Source organism: Papio anubis, chromosome 11 (genome assembly GCF_008728515.1).
Source record: "Papio anubis isolate 15944 chromosome 11, Panubis1.0, whole genome shotgun sequence".
In the NCBI taxonomy this organism is placed as follows: Eukaryota; Metazoa; Chordata; class Mammalia; order Primates; family Cercopithecidae; genus Papio; species Papio anubis.
The window spans coordinates 111,138,049-111,156,126 of NC_044986.1; the positions used below are offsets into that span (position 1 = coordinate 111,138,049).

At 39.2% G+C, this 18,078-nt stretch overlaps 1 protein-coding gene across 3 annotated transcripts in view; it reads right to left on the bottom strand.

Annotated features, from left to right (window-relative positions):
• The window catches only part of HSPA14 (heat shock protein family A (Hsp70) member 14), a 32,036-nt gene extending 13,964 nt beyond the window's left edge, over positions 1–18,072 (bottom strand). The window contains exons 1-10 of one of the 3 annotated variants that reach the window (XM_003903403.5): positions 17,709–18,072; positions 16,230–16,310; positions 16,070–16,152; positions 7,666–7,714; positions 7,447–7,552; positions 6,544–6,634; positions 5,046–5,150; positions 3,825–3,986; positions 2,095–2,250; positions 425–527 (exon numbers count right to left, since the gene is read on the bottom strand). In XM_003903403.5, the coding sequence (XP_003903452.2) occupies positions 425–527; positions 2,095–2,250; positions 3,825–3,986; positions 5,046–5,150; positions 6,544–6,634; positions 7,447–7,552; positions 7,666–7,714; positions 16,070–16,152; positions 16,230–16,310; positions 17,709–17,765 (993 nt within the window). In that variant the 5' untranslated portion in view covers positions 17,766–18,072. Of the gene's footprint in view, positions 1–424; positions 528–2,094; positions 2,251–3,824; positions 3,987–5,045; positions 5,151–6,543; positions 6,635–7,446; positions 7,553–7,665; positions 7,715–11,083; positions 12,840–16,069; positions 16,153–16,229; positions 16,311–17,708 lie in introns of those variants that run through there. The other 2 variants (XM_009214021.4, XM_009214022.4) reach the window with 2 other exon arrangements.
• Between the last annotated feature and the right edge of the window lie 6 nt (positions 18,073–18,078).

An 18,078-nucleotide genomic window follows, 5' to 3' on the forward strand; every position in this document is an offset into this window, starting at 1 on the left:
AGGAAGCCACTTAATCTCTGTACCTTGGTGCCTTCACTTACAAAACTAGGATAAATAATAGTGCTTACCTTGGGGATAAATGATAATGCCTACCTCAGAGTTATTGTGAGTATTCAACAAGTTAATATGTGTAGAACTCTTGGAAACAGTGCCTGGCACATAGTAAGTATTCAAATATCTCTCTATCTATGCTTACATATAAAAAATACACCAGAAAGGAATTATTCTGTTTTGCTAGGAAACTGAATATACAAAAATGAGTTCACCAGAGCCATTAATCAAAATTTCATCAATTTTTCCTTATTCATTAACACAATCTAATACTTAAATGCATAAACATATTCTTTCAGTACCAAGAGCTATTTCCTAAATTCCAAGTCTTAAACTATACCTAAAATAACTAAGAAAAATGTAAAAGCATTACCTTGTTGATATCATCTGCTGTAAATCCACTTTGATCTAAGAGTCCTCTGATTGCTTCTATACACTTATTAAAAAGTGGAGAACAAAGAAGTTCAAATCTTGCTCTGTACACACATGCACACACACACAGAGAAACACACAGACACAGAAACAAGAGAAAGACAAAACAGGGCTCAGTACAATCAAACAAATATCACTTTTCCTTTTCTTGTGAAGAGTAATGCCAAAACTTAGTATGATAGTTCTCTGAATGACAGGTTTACCATCAGAATAAGGTATTAGGTAAGAGTGGTGCAATATCATGGAGAAAGGAGGGTCTAGGTCATTCACCTACATAGGTATGAAGATAAAATCAAATTCAAGTGAAAGCCCATCTTGTTTATGGTCTACTTATAAGCTTCCAAAAAATAAAAAATCTAAAAACACATACCCAGCATATAGCATTCCCAAAAATAAACCTATTGAACCTAATCAAACCATCATTTGAAAGTTTGTCATTTTTATATGTTAAAACTTTAAAAATTATTTCTAATGATTTTCCTTGACAGTTTGAGACCATGTTGTACATAAGTTTAGTCCCTCTGTACTCCCTGAGAAACTTGAATGCTGGCAGGTAACAAAGTTTTAAGAAAAATTTGTAGTCATGAAAAATGTACTCCCTAATCTTCATACAGAACTTCTTAAATGCAGATGAATGGCTTAAAAATTAATGTTATCTCTCTATTAATATCTATAATCCTTATAGATAGTAAAGCATACTTTTATGGTTGAAATCTTTGTGACAAAGGAAAAATTTCCCTAATGAAAAATTATAAATTTCATTTCCTTCCTAATTACTGATTAACACAGCAAATATATACCGAGGACATGGACAAACTTAATCCTAAGGAATTCTGGAACTAGGAAAATACACATACTCTATCCAAAAAGAGATTCTAATTCAATGCAATGCCTTTTCTATCTTTTGAGTTGTAGCCTGAACTCTTTCTTCAAAGATCTGGAGCATAGCTGTCCAACAGACCTTTCTGCCAATCACTAGCCACATGACTACTGAACATTTGAACTGCAGCGAGTGCTACTGAGGAACTGCATTTTTAATGTTATCCTAATTAAGTTAAATTTAAGCAGCCACAGGTGGCTAGTGGCTCTCTTATTGGGCAGTGCAGATCTAGAGTCTTCATGAAGGCCTGGGGAAAATGAAGAAGCTAAACTAAACAGATGAAAAGAGAATTTAACCAAATACAGTCACTAGAATCCTAAAAAAAAAATAAGATCCTACAGACGTGGAAATTTTCACTATGCTTCCAAGTCACCTATTATGTTGTTGAGGGGTCTGAATAGGCTGTATCATTATTATTAGCAAATATGCAACACAAAGACTACAGCACTTCCTCCCTTTGTACTTTATCACTTGTAGGATCTAGGTTGAAGGTTCTAGGATGCCTTCACACACTCCTAATTGTAGCCATAAAATAACAGGGCAAGCAATCACAACTGATGTAATTACTCGGGTAACAGCTACTTAGTCTGACAAAAACTGGACCCCAAAAGTAAAGACATTATGGATGGTTGACAAATTTCAAACAAACAAAAACCCAAAGTAAGAAAATTATACCTAAACAAACATGTTCTTGGAATTTTTTTAAAAAGTTTTTTGAACTTCAGTTTTACCTGGACACATTGCAATCAAAATCTTGACCTTCATATAATGAGTCAAGAAAACAGTTGGCACTTCCCAAGGTTGACAAAGAATGTTTCGCTACTTCAGCACTGTTCATCAATTTCATCATGGCTCGCGCATTTCCTTTCACATCGTGTTTGAAGGATCTAAATTAAAAACATAGCCTTTGAGGTTTAAAATTACTGGGCCATTTACAATATTGTAACTAAAATTTGGATAATCCTTATTAAACAATAATAAATTAGTGAATCAGGCCAGGTGCGGTGGCTCACGCCTGTAATCCCAACTTTGGGAGGCTGAGGCGGTAGATCACCCGAGGTCAGGAGTTCAAGATCAACCAGGGTCAACATGGCGAAACCTCATCTCTACTAAAAATACAAAATTAGCTGGGTGTGCATGCCTGTAATCCCAGCTACTTGGGAGGCTGAGGCAGAAGAATCGCTTGAACCTGGGAGGTGGAGATTGTAGTGAGCCAAGATTGCACCACTGCACTCCAACCTGGGTGACAAGAGCAAAACTCTGTCTCTAAATAAATAAATTAATTAAATAATAAATTAGTGAAACAATATTTTATTCCAGATTTCAGTATTTCTCTTCGAATCCCTCTAAACTTTCCTAAAACACTCTGTGCAATTAAAGGGGTCACCTCAAGAAAAATGAAGTACCAATTTCCTTAATACTCTGAATTGCTATATTACATAACCATGAACTGCTGCATTATGTAATTGTAATAATAGGCTGTACTCTGAAGAAAGTAGAGTAGATACCACCCTTTTCCAGGTGAGGCACAGAGGTTAAAGGAGATTTATGTAACTGCGTCAAAGTCTCCTATTTTACCCTTTATAATCACAGCACAATCACTGTTTAATGGCATAAAATTATTTGTCAAGCATTAAAAAGAAAAAAAAACCCTACAAGTCTTTCTTCACATAAATTTGACACATACAACAAAATATGTAAAATTACATTCCACCATCTCCAATATGAGTTCATTTTTAAAACTACTTACTAAATAGTGATGAATGACTTTCTTTAAACAACATCTATTTTATAACAAAAAGCAATATAGATCTTTATCAAACAAGTGAGACATTATGACTTTTTCAAGACTTCTTCAACCAATTAGGTCAAACTGGCTAAAATACCATTTCAATTACTTTTTTTTTTTTTTTAGAGCAGCAATACCCAAAGTATAACCTTTACATATTTGACTTTTGTAACATCCAAAAGGGTTAGAATTTTGGAGTAATTATACTCAGTAACAAGACTGAAATATTCCTAGCAGCAGATAAGTAATTAAGATAAATACTCTGTAAGACAATAACTTACTGGAATATGAAGATAATGTAATGCAATCTTCACCAGAGCCAAACTTTTAAAAACTGTTCAGAAGGCAATGAAGCCTCAGTGCCTATACACTCCTTTATCCAGACAGAAGAGCACCACATGAAGAATTAAAATCCAAGTTCATGCAGTTCAGTATCTGATGGTCTCTTTACACTAAGTGAAAAATCCAAGCACACTGCACTACGCAGCCTGGCCTCTGAATTGCCTGGACAGGACATTATAACTCTAGATATGAAAATATCCAGTTTCCAAGCAATGAAAAAAACTACATCCTGCTTTGCAGCAGGATAACTTAAAATAAATTAGGAAAAAAAATAAAATATCTGAAGGAAAACCTCAATCAGAAGGTATTATTCAGGCCATTAATACTCACCTCTGGAACTCAGAAGCTAGATACTGTGCTAAGGTTTCTGTGAAATGTGCACCACCGATGTTATCATCAGTGTTTGTTGAAAGAACCCGATATATTCCACTGTTAACTTCCATGACGCTGAGAGATAAGGATGTTCCTCCAAGCTTAAACACCAAAATATTGCTTCAAGAGAAGATAAAGTTATCAGGGAATAACATTTAAAACTAAGTTGGATATCAGAAGTCACTTAGTTTAATCCCTTTAAATTACAAATGAGGAAACGGAAAATCTCAGATGAATAACTAAGTTGTCTACAGTCACTTATTGACAAATCAAGCCTAGATTCGAGACGTTCTGCATCCAAATCAAAGTTCTTTTTTACTTAGTCACGTAGATACAACTCTATTCTTCTGAGTAAGGAGTTCAAAACACGAACTTTTCAAAGTAAATCAAGAGATTTGTGATTATAGTGTATTTTAAGAGAACTGAACATAGAAATTCTATGTGTTAATATTATGCAAGTTACTACTGCAATTGCATGTTCTGTAGATATATTACATATGCAAAATTAGGAGCTAATTCCCGATTCCCCATGTATTAAAACTCATAATTTGATATTCTCACATTTATCTAAAAATAATTTCCTCATGGTGTACACATATTTATTTACTTAACTGGGAGATACGAATAATGAGGTGAAACAATTACGTAAAATTAACACGGCATCTGAATTAACTTCTCTAAAGTTGAACGACTATCTATTCTATTAAGACATATTGACAGCTATATTAGGGATAAGTATGTTCTAGTATTTCACCATTAAAAGAAGTCTCAAAACCTCATGTTAAATTTCCCATCTCCTGCCCTGTCAAATGTATATGACAGTATCTATTATTTGCAAACATGTCTAATAACTGGAATTGGCAGAAAAATCAGCAGTGTGGTAGCTTAAGTTAGAAACTGGCCAGGCCTAGAATTTTCAAATCTTCCCTCAAAAAAGGGACAAAATGAGGGCAATACGACAAGGGCATAAAAGCTCAATCTTCTCTCCCATTATGTTTTTCCTGTGCTTTCCTAGGACATCTTTCTCAACTACTTGAAAAACTCTAGGAAAGAGTCTGTTTTTCCATCCAGAAAAGTTGAGAACCACTGCATTACATAATAATCTTTACTGATATAATCGCTATAATCTAAAATGTTTTCTGCACTCAAAAAACTTAAAACTTCAAATATGACCTTTACCTTTTTCCATTAGGGGAGTCTTGTCCAATTCCATAAGCAAGAAGAGCTGCAGATGGTTCGTGGATTAATCGCAAAACATTAAATCCAGCAGCTCTAGCTGCTTCTCTGTGAACAATTTGCTTTCAATGAATTTAATTTATCACATGTTCAATTCTACATTTTTAGAAATGCTCTGCTAAAGATTCTATACAAAAGCTACTAAGATTTCATAAGTAGAACATGAAGGATAATGATCTTTAGAAGCAAGAATATAGAAAACGAATGACTATAAGAGATCACTTTGTTTAAAATTGTAATCTTCAGAGCCCATATCTTGACAAAGCAAGCAAAAAGCACATATACTGAGTAAGAGAAATAAAGCTCTCAAAAATGTCCATGTAAAAAAAAAAAAAGTTCAAAAGACGAGAGTCTTTTGGGGCTCTCAGAGTCTAGGACAGATGTCCTGTCTTCATGCTATCCAGAACTTCCCCATTCAAAGTACTTGCCACACTTTATCATAATTATCTTGTTAATTCTGTGACATCAGAAACCATGTCCTATTTATCTCTACTTACTCAACCTTCAATACAGTGTGGCTTAAACAGTAATGAATACATATTTATTGAAAGAAAAAATGCCTATGCAAAAACTGTAGAAAGACAAATTTATAAAACACTTGAAATTTTCCAATTTCTTTAATCTAGTGTTCAGTTTTTAAAAGTAAATAAGGCAATTCTCTGCCTCAGAGGCAACTTCAATGCCCAGAACCTTGTATGAAACTCTATCCTGCATAGCAAAGGCATAAAAGCATACCAATACATTTGCATAATGACCTGTAAAAACTATAACTTTTTTGTTTAGATTAAGATCTAAGGTGAAGAAATAATCACAAACGTTTTCTAAAACTGCACATGTAATTCCCACATAAACCTTAATTACAGAAAACTAGTCAAAGAGATTCATAAATGTCAATTTAACCAGGTAATTTAAAATGTTTCTGATCAAAACAGCTGAGGGTACACCATATTTAATTTTATGTTCTCTTGGCATTTGTTTTTTTGTTTTTTGAGACGAAGTCTCGCTGTCACCCAATCTGGAGTGGAGTGGCGCGACTTTGGCTCAATACAACCTCTACTTCCTGGGTTCAGGCGATTCTTACGCTTCAGCCTCCCGAATAGCTGGGATTATAGGCGGCACCACCATGCCCAGGTAATTTTCGTATTTTAATAGAGACAGGGTTTTGCCATGTTGGCTAGGTGGGTATCGAACTCCTGACCTCATGAGGGTGGCCTGCCCCCGCTCAGTCTCCCAAAATGTTGGGATTACAGGCGTGAGCCACCACACCCAGACTCTTGGCATTTCATTAAAAAAAAAAATACATATTAATGATCATTACCTTACTAAATTTTTTACAAATACAATTTTATTGCCTAAGGTACTTTCAAATATAATGTTAGCTTTTACTATATAGTGATTTTGTATTTCCTTTAAGCCAGTAAGATAAACCCCATATACTTACCCAAGAGCATTTTTCTGCTTTTCTCCGAAATCAAATGGGACAGTAATAACTACATCATTTGCATCTGAGCCCAATACAGAATGTGCCGTTTCTGCATATTAAAAAATATAAAATTCTGATGACAGAAAAAAATGACAAGTGATACTTTCTGAGGTTTATTAATTTATGACAAAGATCTCACTAAATATATTTCCCAATTCACTTGCTTGCCCCCATGTCAATTTTCTTCTCTGCGCTCTTAAATCATGCAGCACTTCTGGTGGTTTTGGTGATATCTTTTGGACACAGAATCACCTTTCCAAAGACCCTGGCTCTTAGGCTTTAGTATCAACCATCTTCTAAATTAGACTGACTCCATGGAGAATAAGCTCCTAACGCATATGTGTGAAGACACAATGTCATAATGTTAGTTCTCTACATTTAAAGACTGCCTTCCATCCCCCAAGTTCTTAACATCATTACAGGGCTGAAGGGAGCCTTATAAACAATCTATTCCAGAATTTCCCAAATTGTTCGACAGAATACCACTCGACTCAGAGCCTTTCTCTGAACTGCTAATAAAAGCAGACCTACTTAATCTGCCTAAATTATTGTTCACAGAATACTGTCAATCTTGAAGTGCCACTATTCACCAAGCTTACTTGGCCACTAAATAGGTTTTGAACTCTTATTTGGCCTAATCCATTTATATGACTTATAGGGAAATCAAAGTCAGGGAAGGCAAGTCATCAAGGGCACATAGTCAATTAGTGCCCCAACCAGGTCTACAGTTTATATGTCCTTACTTATCTGTTCTATCACTCTGTTTCTCCCAGGATCTAAAAATACCTCTAACTTTTCTTTTTTAAGGTCAACTTTCAAAAGATCATTAAAGGTAACTATTAGGTATCTTTTGCTAAATACCTTTCATTTTACTAAATATCAGTCTGACAACATCTTCTGGGTTAACAAATCTTGTTTCTTCTCCAGTATCTATTTCATATCGTAATTTCCCATTTTTTTCAATGACCTATAAAATAAAGTAAAATTATGCTAAATAAATTTTAATAAAAATGCAAAGTTTCAAATCAACCTTGGTAATTACTCTGTGTAACAGGGAAGCAATAATAGAACCATACTCACTAAACATTTACTTTCCGTGATGTATTTCTGAGCTTGCGGATCATTGGAGCTGTCCATAAAGAAAGATAAAGATAGCGAAGTATTAAAATCAGTATTGTAGATATATAAAGTTTAAAGAAGACTATATTTCTCAATATCACTGAACAAATATTAAAATATTAACAAAGTTATTAAGCTGCTTAACACTAAGTCTTCAAATATTACAGAAGATAGAAATGGAGTATTTATAAGGGTTATAGTAATTCTACTACAGTACTGATCTTTGCATTTGAAAATAAATAGCTTTCGTATTCTGGCCTTGCTATTAATAGATGCTATATATTTTGAGGTGACTTTTTATAATATCCATGATTTTATATCATAGTTTCACACCTGTGATTCTGAAGACCTAACCACTGAGATGAGAAGGTTGCAAACTAAGGGCAAACCAAAGTAGCTAAGACCATCTTTTTTGTTGCTTGGTTTCTGAACACATACCAACTCCAGAAACCAAAAGGTTGAGCAAACTATGAATGCTGTTTATAGAAAGGTGCAGAGTACTATAGATATGCATATATAAACAGATTTAAGCAACTTATGCAGACTACAAAATGTTTTCATGTACATTATCTCAGTTTATCCTCACGACACCTAATTGGGTGGGCTTGGCAGGTATTATTTTAGAGAAAAAGAGCCTCAGAGAGGGGCAATAACTTATAAGATAACAAGGGGCAGAGTCAGTACATGAGCCCAGGTCTTCTCTATCAGACTACTATTATTCATACTTTACCAGGCTGCCTCCCACTCATCTTGTAAATGATCACAGTACTTCTGTCCCTTGAGCAGGGATAGAAATCTGATTCTTGGCTTAATGTCATCTAGAAATTAAGATAAAATAGACTAGTATCCTTCCATTAAACCCTTCTTCCAAGGAGCTGTGACTTCTATTTGTTTAATAAGATAAATTGAAAATTCATAGTGGCTAATTGCTGAAGGGTTACAGAGCATCTGGAGACCTTAACTTGTTAAGAGGCAGACAAAAGGGGTTTAAAATGGACTAATTTGGCTTCGGACTCTGGAATACTTTCAGGTTCCTCATACTTCCTTCTCTATCACCTAAAATATCAATAGGACAGGAGATAACTAACTAGCTTGCCCAAAGTCACACAGCTAATTAATGGCATAACTGGCTGGCACCCAGACCTTCAATACAAAGTTTAGTATTCTTTCCATTAAACTCTTTGCTTCTTCCTTTTCCTAAACTCAGTATTTAATATTAACTATATGCCAAACACTGTAGGAGTAGGAAAAAAAGATAAAGTGTGCTCATGGTGGGTTCTGCACCAATATTAGAATTTCAGCATGACACTTTCTAGTTCTGTTTTCTTTAGAATTTAAGTCAACCAGAAAAATTTATACTGTTATGTGTAGGCTGTCTACCACCCAGACAAGATAATTTGCCAGGAAAGATATTTTACAGAATTTGTAGAACTCTTAGAAATGGAAAATTATTTCTCAACTGCCATATAAAGAGGGCCACTGTCCTCTGAAGACAGAAAGTACATATAGCTCCAAGGGCCGCAGACAGGCAAGACACTTAGCAGAGGAGAAAGCAAAGCAAAGAATGGAGGCAACAAAGAACCACAGACATCATCACAAAGTAGTGGACTGATCCGTAACTACATACAAGTGAAAACTTTATTTGTCCACACCAGGATTACTGAACAGAAAAACAAAGGTGGTGGGAAGTTGGTATACGTAGCACCTTATTTACACGATGGACTTGAGGAGGCAGTTAATCCTATGGTTGTGTCTCACAACCTTTATTAGCAATGCCATCTTCTCTTCCTCCTCCTTCCTAAATATCCCTTATGGTCAACAGCCCACAGGCTTGGCACACACCAGCACTAATGTGCTCGAGTCTTTCCCCCACTTGTTACATGACAGTGCCTTACACATCTGAAAGTGCTCTTACATTCATCTGTTCCTTTGATCCTCACAACACCCCTGTGAGGTAGGTAGGACAATTATGAGTTTCCCACTCTATAAATGAGGAACCTGAGTTATGGAATGCTGGAAAGGCTTTTCTAAGGGGGTTCAGGTAGTAATGGTTGGGTCTACCACATAGGCAGATTCCTGGCTTGCTTTCTTGCACACTGTCTCCCTGTATTGCAGTTTTCCTCTCCTTAATAATTTTAGCCTATTTTCCTGTGTACTTACTCAAAACCTTTCCCTTGACTTTTATTCCCACATTAGGGTTACTTTACCCATTGAATTTCACAATACTACATCCAAATATTAATTCCACTTCTCTTCCTCAGCACTCCTTTCATCTCAAAGAAATCCCTGTCTTATGCACTTTGCTACCATTAATAGATTTATAGAATACAGGCCTAACTCTCCGTCAAGTACTTCTGTTTTTTCAGAAAATCTACCTACCTACCTATAATTGACATATATCTTTCCATATAATAGCCTAAGACAATTGAGACAATGAATATAGCTGTATCCATTTCAATGCCTTAAGTATATGCTCTTTTAAAGCAGAGTCTGTATGTCTGGTGTGGTGCTTAGAAGTTCATGAGCATATTAATAAATATTAATACCAGAGAAATGCTACCTTACAATTGTTACCAGTATTTCAAATATACATATGCTGCTGTGACAGAAAATATTACAATTAAAATTTCATTTTCTTTTTGCCTTTTATTATGCTATTTTTTAGAGCTGAAAGGTACTAGGAAAAAAAAATCTAGTACAAATCCCTCAATTTGGAGATGAAGAAATTGAGGCATGAATTAGATGGGCACGGTGGCTCACGCCTGTAATCCCAGCTACTTGGGAGGCTGAGGCAGGAGAATCGCTTGAACCTGGAAGGCAGAGGTTGCAGTGAGCCAAGATTGCACCACTGCACTCCAGCCTGGGCAAAACAGTGAGACTGTCTCAAAAACATAAAAAATAGTAATAATAGAAAAGGGCAAATGATTTGTCTGATGAAACAAACTGTGACAGGATTCGAATCCAGGAATTCTAACTAGATTCCAGCATATTCTACCACACCAGCTGCCTCACACCTCCACCCCTGGCTTGACAGAGCGGCTTGCTTGCTGTCTACTCATGGTTCTGGGTACGTTCCCACTGCTGCTCTGACCATTTCTCCACCCATGTGCATTTCCAGCATTCAGCTAAGCACTTGAGGCTGCAAAATAGAAAATAAAACCTCCCCCAACATGCCCACTCTTTGTTTTTCTTTTTTTCCAACTTCTAGATTATGGGAAAACTTTTTAAATCCCAAAGATTCCTATTTGTATTCCTAAAAGTACTAAGTAAACCACTAAAAGCTTTAAGTTACTTTAATGACAGAGATTAATGTCTTCCCTTCTAGAGTAAATCGGAAGTGTGGCTTATCACCTTCATCTCTCCCAAAGTGTATGTCTGAGGTTGGGAGGAGGCTCATCTGTTCAGGGCTAGTGCTTAAAAGGAGTCATCTATTGCAGGCAATCTTTATCCACACCATCCTCTACTGTTCCCAAAGTTAAAAGGGAAACAAAGCTGTTCTCTTCCACCAGATGCCATTAACTACATAAACTTCTGTCTACAACATCTGAGAAAAAGGAATCTTGGAAAGCTCCTCAAAAGGAAAGTTTCTAGGGCTTGCCCTGTATAACATACTAGACAAAAAAACAACAGAAAAGAATGAAATCAGCTAAAAAGCAGATTGGAAACTGATATAATCTGAATTGTTTCCACAATGTTCTAATGGCAACCAAAACTTCAAGATGTAATTTAGGCATATCAAGGGACCCAAATAATATGAAATGCAAAGAATTTACATACATTTAATATTTTATAAAATGGCCAATATTTTATACTGAAGATTATCGATATAAACCATAACACACTATGGTGGCTCCCTGGCACTTCTTATTTCCTTATATTGATAAGAGACTAAGAACCAGTAAAATGAAGGCTAGAAAGACAGTTTGACAAGAGTGCTTACTAGTAGATATGTCAGAGACACAGTAGTGGAAACGTAAGAGATTAAGGTACAAATACAGGTCGTGCTTATACTAGTCTAATGAGCCACACAAGGATTTTAAAAATTAAGATTTCAAACTCCATGAAGCAGTCAAGTGAGACCAGCAAAGGAAAGATTCAAGCAATGAAGTCACAGTATACATCCCTACTCCTGTATCTTGTAAACTAATGTGCCTTACCTCAGCCAAGGCCATATGCATTAATAACTTAAATGTGTACAGTGCTTTTAAACTTTTAAACTCTTTCACATCTATGAACCATGTGATCCTCACAACAACCCTGTGAGGTAGGCAGGGCAGGAGTTATTATTGATCCCCATTTTACAGATGAGGAAACCGCTGGAGAGAGGTAAAGTAAACTGCTTCACATCTGTGACAAAGCTACGATGAACCAGCTCTCTAGAACATGGCTCCATTGTTTTCTATTAGGCCACCCCTGGCATTTCTGAAAGGTCTTCCATTTGGTGGAGAATCTTGGGGAAATGAATTAGCAATTATATTTGTACTATCTGGATATACATGGTTCATCCATGTTTTTTTCTGAGGACATAGAAAAGGAGCCAGGGATTCAGAAGGCAGGTTTGGAAAATAGACGTCTACCAGTTTAGGAAACAGAGCCTTTTGTAATTGGTTCCTAGCTTTTGGTATTCGAAATCAACCTCTGAAGCAATTTTTCAAGGCCTAGCTGAAAAGCACCAGTTGCCTCTTCCACTGCTGTTGCCAAACGTCTGACTGCGATGACAGCATCCCTGCGGAGCTCATTGGCAGTGTCTTGCTGAGCACTGGCCTCCTCACCAATAGCAATCAGCCTGTCCAGTTTTTCTTCCTCCCGCTTTGAGAGTTCTCGTGCCAATCGCCTGTTTTCTGCCAACTCGGCTGCAATAGTCCTGGCCACTGACCGCCTTCTTCGCCTTGCCCACCTTGGAGGGGGCTCACTGGTCAAGGGCCTATCCCCACCAGAAACAAAACCAGCTCTCGAAGAGGAAACTGGAGTCTGCGGTGTGGAGGCTACCCCAGGAGTGCTGCGGCTGGTGCTGGTGCAGGGGCTGGGCTCCCCAGACACACCCAGTCTGGCCATGGGGCTGCTCTGACAGGGAGCAACTGCACCTCTGAAAAGGCTGTGGGAGCTGCTGTAGCTGGGGGTCCCTTGAGAGCACCCTGAAAAACAAAGCAACAATGTTGCAAAGAGAACATTCCTGCTAAGGGAATGCTTGGAGCCAGCAGCAGAGCTGAGACAAATTATAAACCTATGGTTGTTCCTGGAAAGCCTCTTTCCACCAGGGACTGGGAAGAATCCATTTCCTTAATCTGGACATTGTGACCTGTTTAATTTCACCTCTAAAACTTCTCCCTTGCCTTCCTGAACCCCTTTGTATATAGCTATCCAACCCACTCTAGACCTACACATTCCTAACTACCCATTATTAATAATGCCAGAACTAGTTTGGTTCTAGAGAGCACTTCTTCTAGGTTTAAAGAGTTCTAATACCTTATGTTGCTATGGGCATAGCTTTTGAAAACCTGGAACCCTTTAGCTTACTATTAGGTTTTTAAAAAGGTGCATGGGGCAGAATGAGGCAGAAACAGGAACTATGCTGAAGAGGACACTATCCAAACAGACACAGCTGTTTAGAGCCATGTGACTCTGGGACCCGAATCCTTCACATGCTTAGGAGTTACCTGCACCCGAGGATTCATCCCAGGAGTCCTCGAGGTCACTGGTTTCTTGTATCCGGTCACTGATTCTTAGCTGACAATCCTCATCTGATTCCTTAACTGTTTTCAACATAGGCTGATGATCAGCTGCCTGAGTCCTTTTTGATTTTAGAATGCCGGTTCCCTCTTCCCCTGGGGCGTCAGAGGCCACTAAATTCTGATCACAGTGCTTGGCCCAAGCAGCATCCTCCATTAAGTTGTCTGGGTCAGTCACTATCTGATTTCGGAGAAGCTGATCCAACGTATCATAAAATGGACAGTGTGGTGGCTCACCCATACTTGTGGCATGGGCAACATAGGCCTTTAAATATAATGCCTTCAGAACTTTAAACTTGGAACGGCACTGACGTTCGGTGCGGCGGAAGCCCTCCTGCTGCATTCGCTTAGACACAGCCTGATAGACATCTGCATTGTGATGCACAGTCTGGAGGCGCTGAATATACTCTGCCTCGCCTAGTATGGAGAGAAGAGTTCGTGTCTCCTGTCTGGACCACCGGATGCCCGCACTGCTATTGGCACTGGCCATTGTGGGTTGGAAAGGAGGGCTGGGCAGCTTCTGGACAGCAAGGTGCAAGTCTGAAGGTGTGGGGAAGCTCTGTGTGCTCTCAGGATATCTCCAGGATCTTCCCTCTCAGGGATAATTGCTGAGAAGCCAGGTCCAAGGACCGCATTTCTGGCTGGAAGGCCACAGGGGAATGAGAGTTACAGGAAGGGTGTAAGGATAATTTTGGCAGCAAGTTAAGTGATGCTACCTGTTAGTAGGTCATAAACAGGCATGAGGCTAAGACTGAGACAGCCCAACTTCGGGAGTTCACCCAGGGTAGACACTGCACCAAGGACCTAATGGCTTGGTAACAAAAGGGCCAAATGCTTTCGTGGCTGAGAGTTGGTACAACAATGGATCTGTAAAAATCACCCTTGTCTGGTGAGCAGATGGGCTGGGAGGGAAAATCACCTGGACCACGAGGCAGCTAACTCTAAAGGAGTCTAAGCATGACCATGGTATAGCAATCTGAAAGATGCTCAGTCTTCACTAATCATAGCACACTGTGGCTCTGTGTCACCCATCTGTCACTATGGGCCAGAAAAGTGAGTTTAAGTTGCTCTGCTAATACAAAGCTTTTTTGTACAATATGGCAGAAGAAAGCCACATAATTACCGTAACCATCTGCCCCCAAACAGCAGCATAAAACAAACAGTAACATATTGTTGGCTACCAGGGGAGAGATCTATGGAAATATACTGTATCTGGACTGTATCAATGTGAGCATCTTGGTTGTGACACTGTACTATAGTTTTGCAAGATGTAACCAAGGGGACAGGTGGTGAATCCAGTCATGTGCTTGACATTTCTGTATTATTTCTTACACAGCAGCATAGGAAACTACAATTCTCTCTAAATAAAAAGTTTAATTTAAAAAAACAAACAAATATATTGTTGGCTACTCAGTGATTCAGGCTTCAAGACCCATCTACAATTCTTTTTTCTACACTTTATGATTTGAAAATATTTGACACCAACTTATATTTAATATGCTCAGTACTTTGTCAACAGGTAAAAGGATATGGGGATATGTTTATTGTCACCAAATATTGAATTATCTCCAAACAACTATAGTTTTTGGCTTAGTGCATAAATATCCTAAGGAAAAAGATTAATATCAAGTTCAATTTAATTGAACACAGGTAAGAGATACAAAATAAGATAAACAGGTAAGAGATACCTGTATAAATTTAATCTATAATATCCAAATTCTAAATCAACACAAGGACATTTTTACTTACATTCTCACTAAACAAAGTTGAAAGAAAAGAACCTGGGGCAGAGGGTGAGGAGACCTGATCTGCAGTCTTGTCCAGTTTACCCCCTAACCTAAGGTAAAAATTTCTTTGTACCTTGATTTTCTCATCTATAAATGGGGAATGATAGTATTTGCCTTGACAATTTTACAAGGATGTTGAGAGGATTAAATAAAATAATAGATGTGAAAGCACTTTGAAAATTTAAAAACACTCTATCAAGTATTACTACAGTAGTGAAAATGAAAACCCCTAATTATTACAGCAATCTATAATTTCAGGAGACAGAAGTCTGGGGAAGCAAGCCTCTTTTAATCTTCTAATTAAAGTTACAACAGATGATTAATCTGATTCTTACATAAGATATTAATTTAGCTGTTACTCTAATGATTAAATTTGTAAGTCCAATGGAAAAGTTAGTTCCCAGAAAGTGTCACAAAAGATCATGAGGAAGAAAATCAATAGTGTCTACATCGATTATGAACAATTGTAATAGAGTCAGCAAAATTCAACCACATTATCAAGAAGTCTTCAAATTCCCACAAAATCTTTGAAATCCTCTCAGTTAAAAAAAAATCTAAAAATGTGAACAATCCAAATTACCACCTCTGACACAAATTACCAAAATTAAATGAATGTTAGCATTTATCAATACTAACAGACCTGTCAGCAAGAAACTAACATCTGAGTGAATCCCATACTGGAGAAGATCCAACACTAATAATCAAAAGACACAGCCTACTGGGGGTACTCTCTAATGACTCAGTCATAAAATGAAGAAACAAACTATGCTGTTTCTAGTTTCACATTATGCTTAGAATTTATGAACATGTTTCTATTACTATATTTAAAAGTATCATTTGATTCCATACCTTCTGCCCAGGATCTGCTTTACTTTCATTACTGTATTTGAAATATTTCTTATTCTACTTTGTTTTGCTGCCAATCCAACAATCTGAAAAATATATATATATATTACAATGCATGTAATTTTAAATTATTTCACAAGTACAAAAATGAGGGGACTAGTACCTCTTCATTTTCTGAGTAAGCAACAACAGCTGGAGTAACTCGGTCACCAGCATCATTTGCAACCACACCAGCCCGGCCATCCTAGAGAAAAAAACACGAAATAGTCTCATTAGACGTATTCAGACATGTGTGCACCAGTGTTACTTTGCCATCTGTGTGGAAAGAAAAACTGCTTTCTCAATATTTTCAACTCGCAAATTTCATTACCATTTAATTTCCTCGTTTTCATAGAAGGCCTATAACTCCATGAATAACTGCCTCATGTTTTCAGTCTGCTCTGCAAAGTCAACAATTGAATCAAAAGTAATAACAACCTTTCTACACACAAAACGAAGCCTATTATTACGTTACCTTTCCTATTTCTTTCTTACCATTACCATTTCTTTTTCTTTTTTTTTTTTTTTTGGAGACGGAGTCTTGCTCTGTGGCCCAGGCTGGAGTGCACACTACAGTGGCGGATCTCGGCTCACTGCAATCTCCGCCTTCAGGGTTCAAGCGATTCTCATGCCTTAGCCTCCTGAGCAGCGGGGATTACAGGCGAGCCCGGATAATTTTTTTGTATTTTTAGTAGAGGCGGGGTTTCACCATGTTGGCCAGGCTGGTCTCGAACTCCTGACCTCACATGATCCGCCTGCCTCGGCTTCCCAAAGCGCTGGAATTACAGGCGTAAGCCACCGCGCTGGGCCCCTTTCTTCCTATTTCTACAAAATGAAGTAGCATTATTCCCTTTGGCTTTTCCTAACAAGTCATTTGACATTTAAACGCGGAACTAGTGGCAACGGAGTTCATGATTATCGTTCCTTCTGCCTCCCCACTGAGGAGAGAAAGGCCACAAGTCCTGTCAAGCTCTCACTTCCAGAAAGGCCACCTCTGTAGAGCACGCACAATCAACTGGCTTCACAGCCAGGCAGCGTTGCAGGACCATCAGCTCCAACTCGACAGCAGCCTCCCCGCCCCTCCGGGACCTAGACGTTCGGGCCCAGCTCAGCGCGTCCTGCGGCCCTGCAGTCCCAAAGACCACCGCCTCCAAGTACCTCGCGGCCACTTTCCGAGAACCTCCCACCCAAGGAAATCCTGAGGCCCTGACGTCAGCGAGACCCTTCCGGCACTCAGAGGCCAGGACGTCCCCGGGACCCATCCCCGGACACCCAGCGGCCCTGCCCTCTCCGAGACCCCCCGGGCACCCTGCAGCTCCGTTGTCCCCGGGACCCCTCTGGGCATCCCGCCGCCATGACGCCCCTGGAACTCTGCGCGTCTAAGTCGCCGGGAGCTTCCGCCGCGGAGCAGAGAACTTTCTGAAGGAGTCGCCAGGGGCTAGGCCTGGCCCGCCCGGCCCTTCGCCCCGGAGTGTCCTCGCGGCAACGCCACTCCACGACATCCCTAGGCCGGCGACACGCCGCTCTCAAGCCTGTGGATGAGCCCGCGCCAGAGAACCGGGTGGCCGTCATGAAGCCCTAGCCCAGCTCCGCAGCCCCTCACCTTATAGACGGCCACACAGGCTGAGGTGCAGCCCAGGTGAACTCCGATGGCCGCCATGAGGCAGCAGGGACGGCGGCGGTAGGAATGAAGGGGTCCCCCAACAGCAACAGCTACCAGCCGCCCAACGGCCCCATCAGGCACCGCGGAGCTTCACGTTCCCGCCCGCCCCCTGCGTCCGGTCCGCCGCGACAGCCTCCCGCGTCGCCGCCAATCAGCGTGAAGGTTCTGCCTTTCTTCACGCGCAGTACGCGAGTAGCTTCAGCGCGTGTCTCTGCGCTCTGCGGAACTGCATAGTGCGCACGCGCAACCAGGGAGGGACGGGAAAAGGCTTCTACGCTCCGCCCCCTTCCTGTCTTCCGTGAGAGCCAAT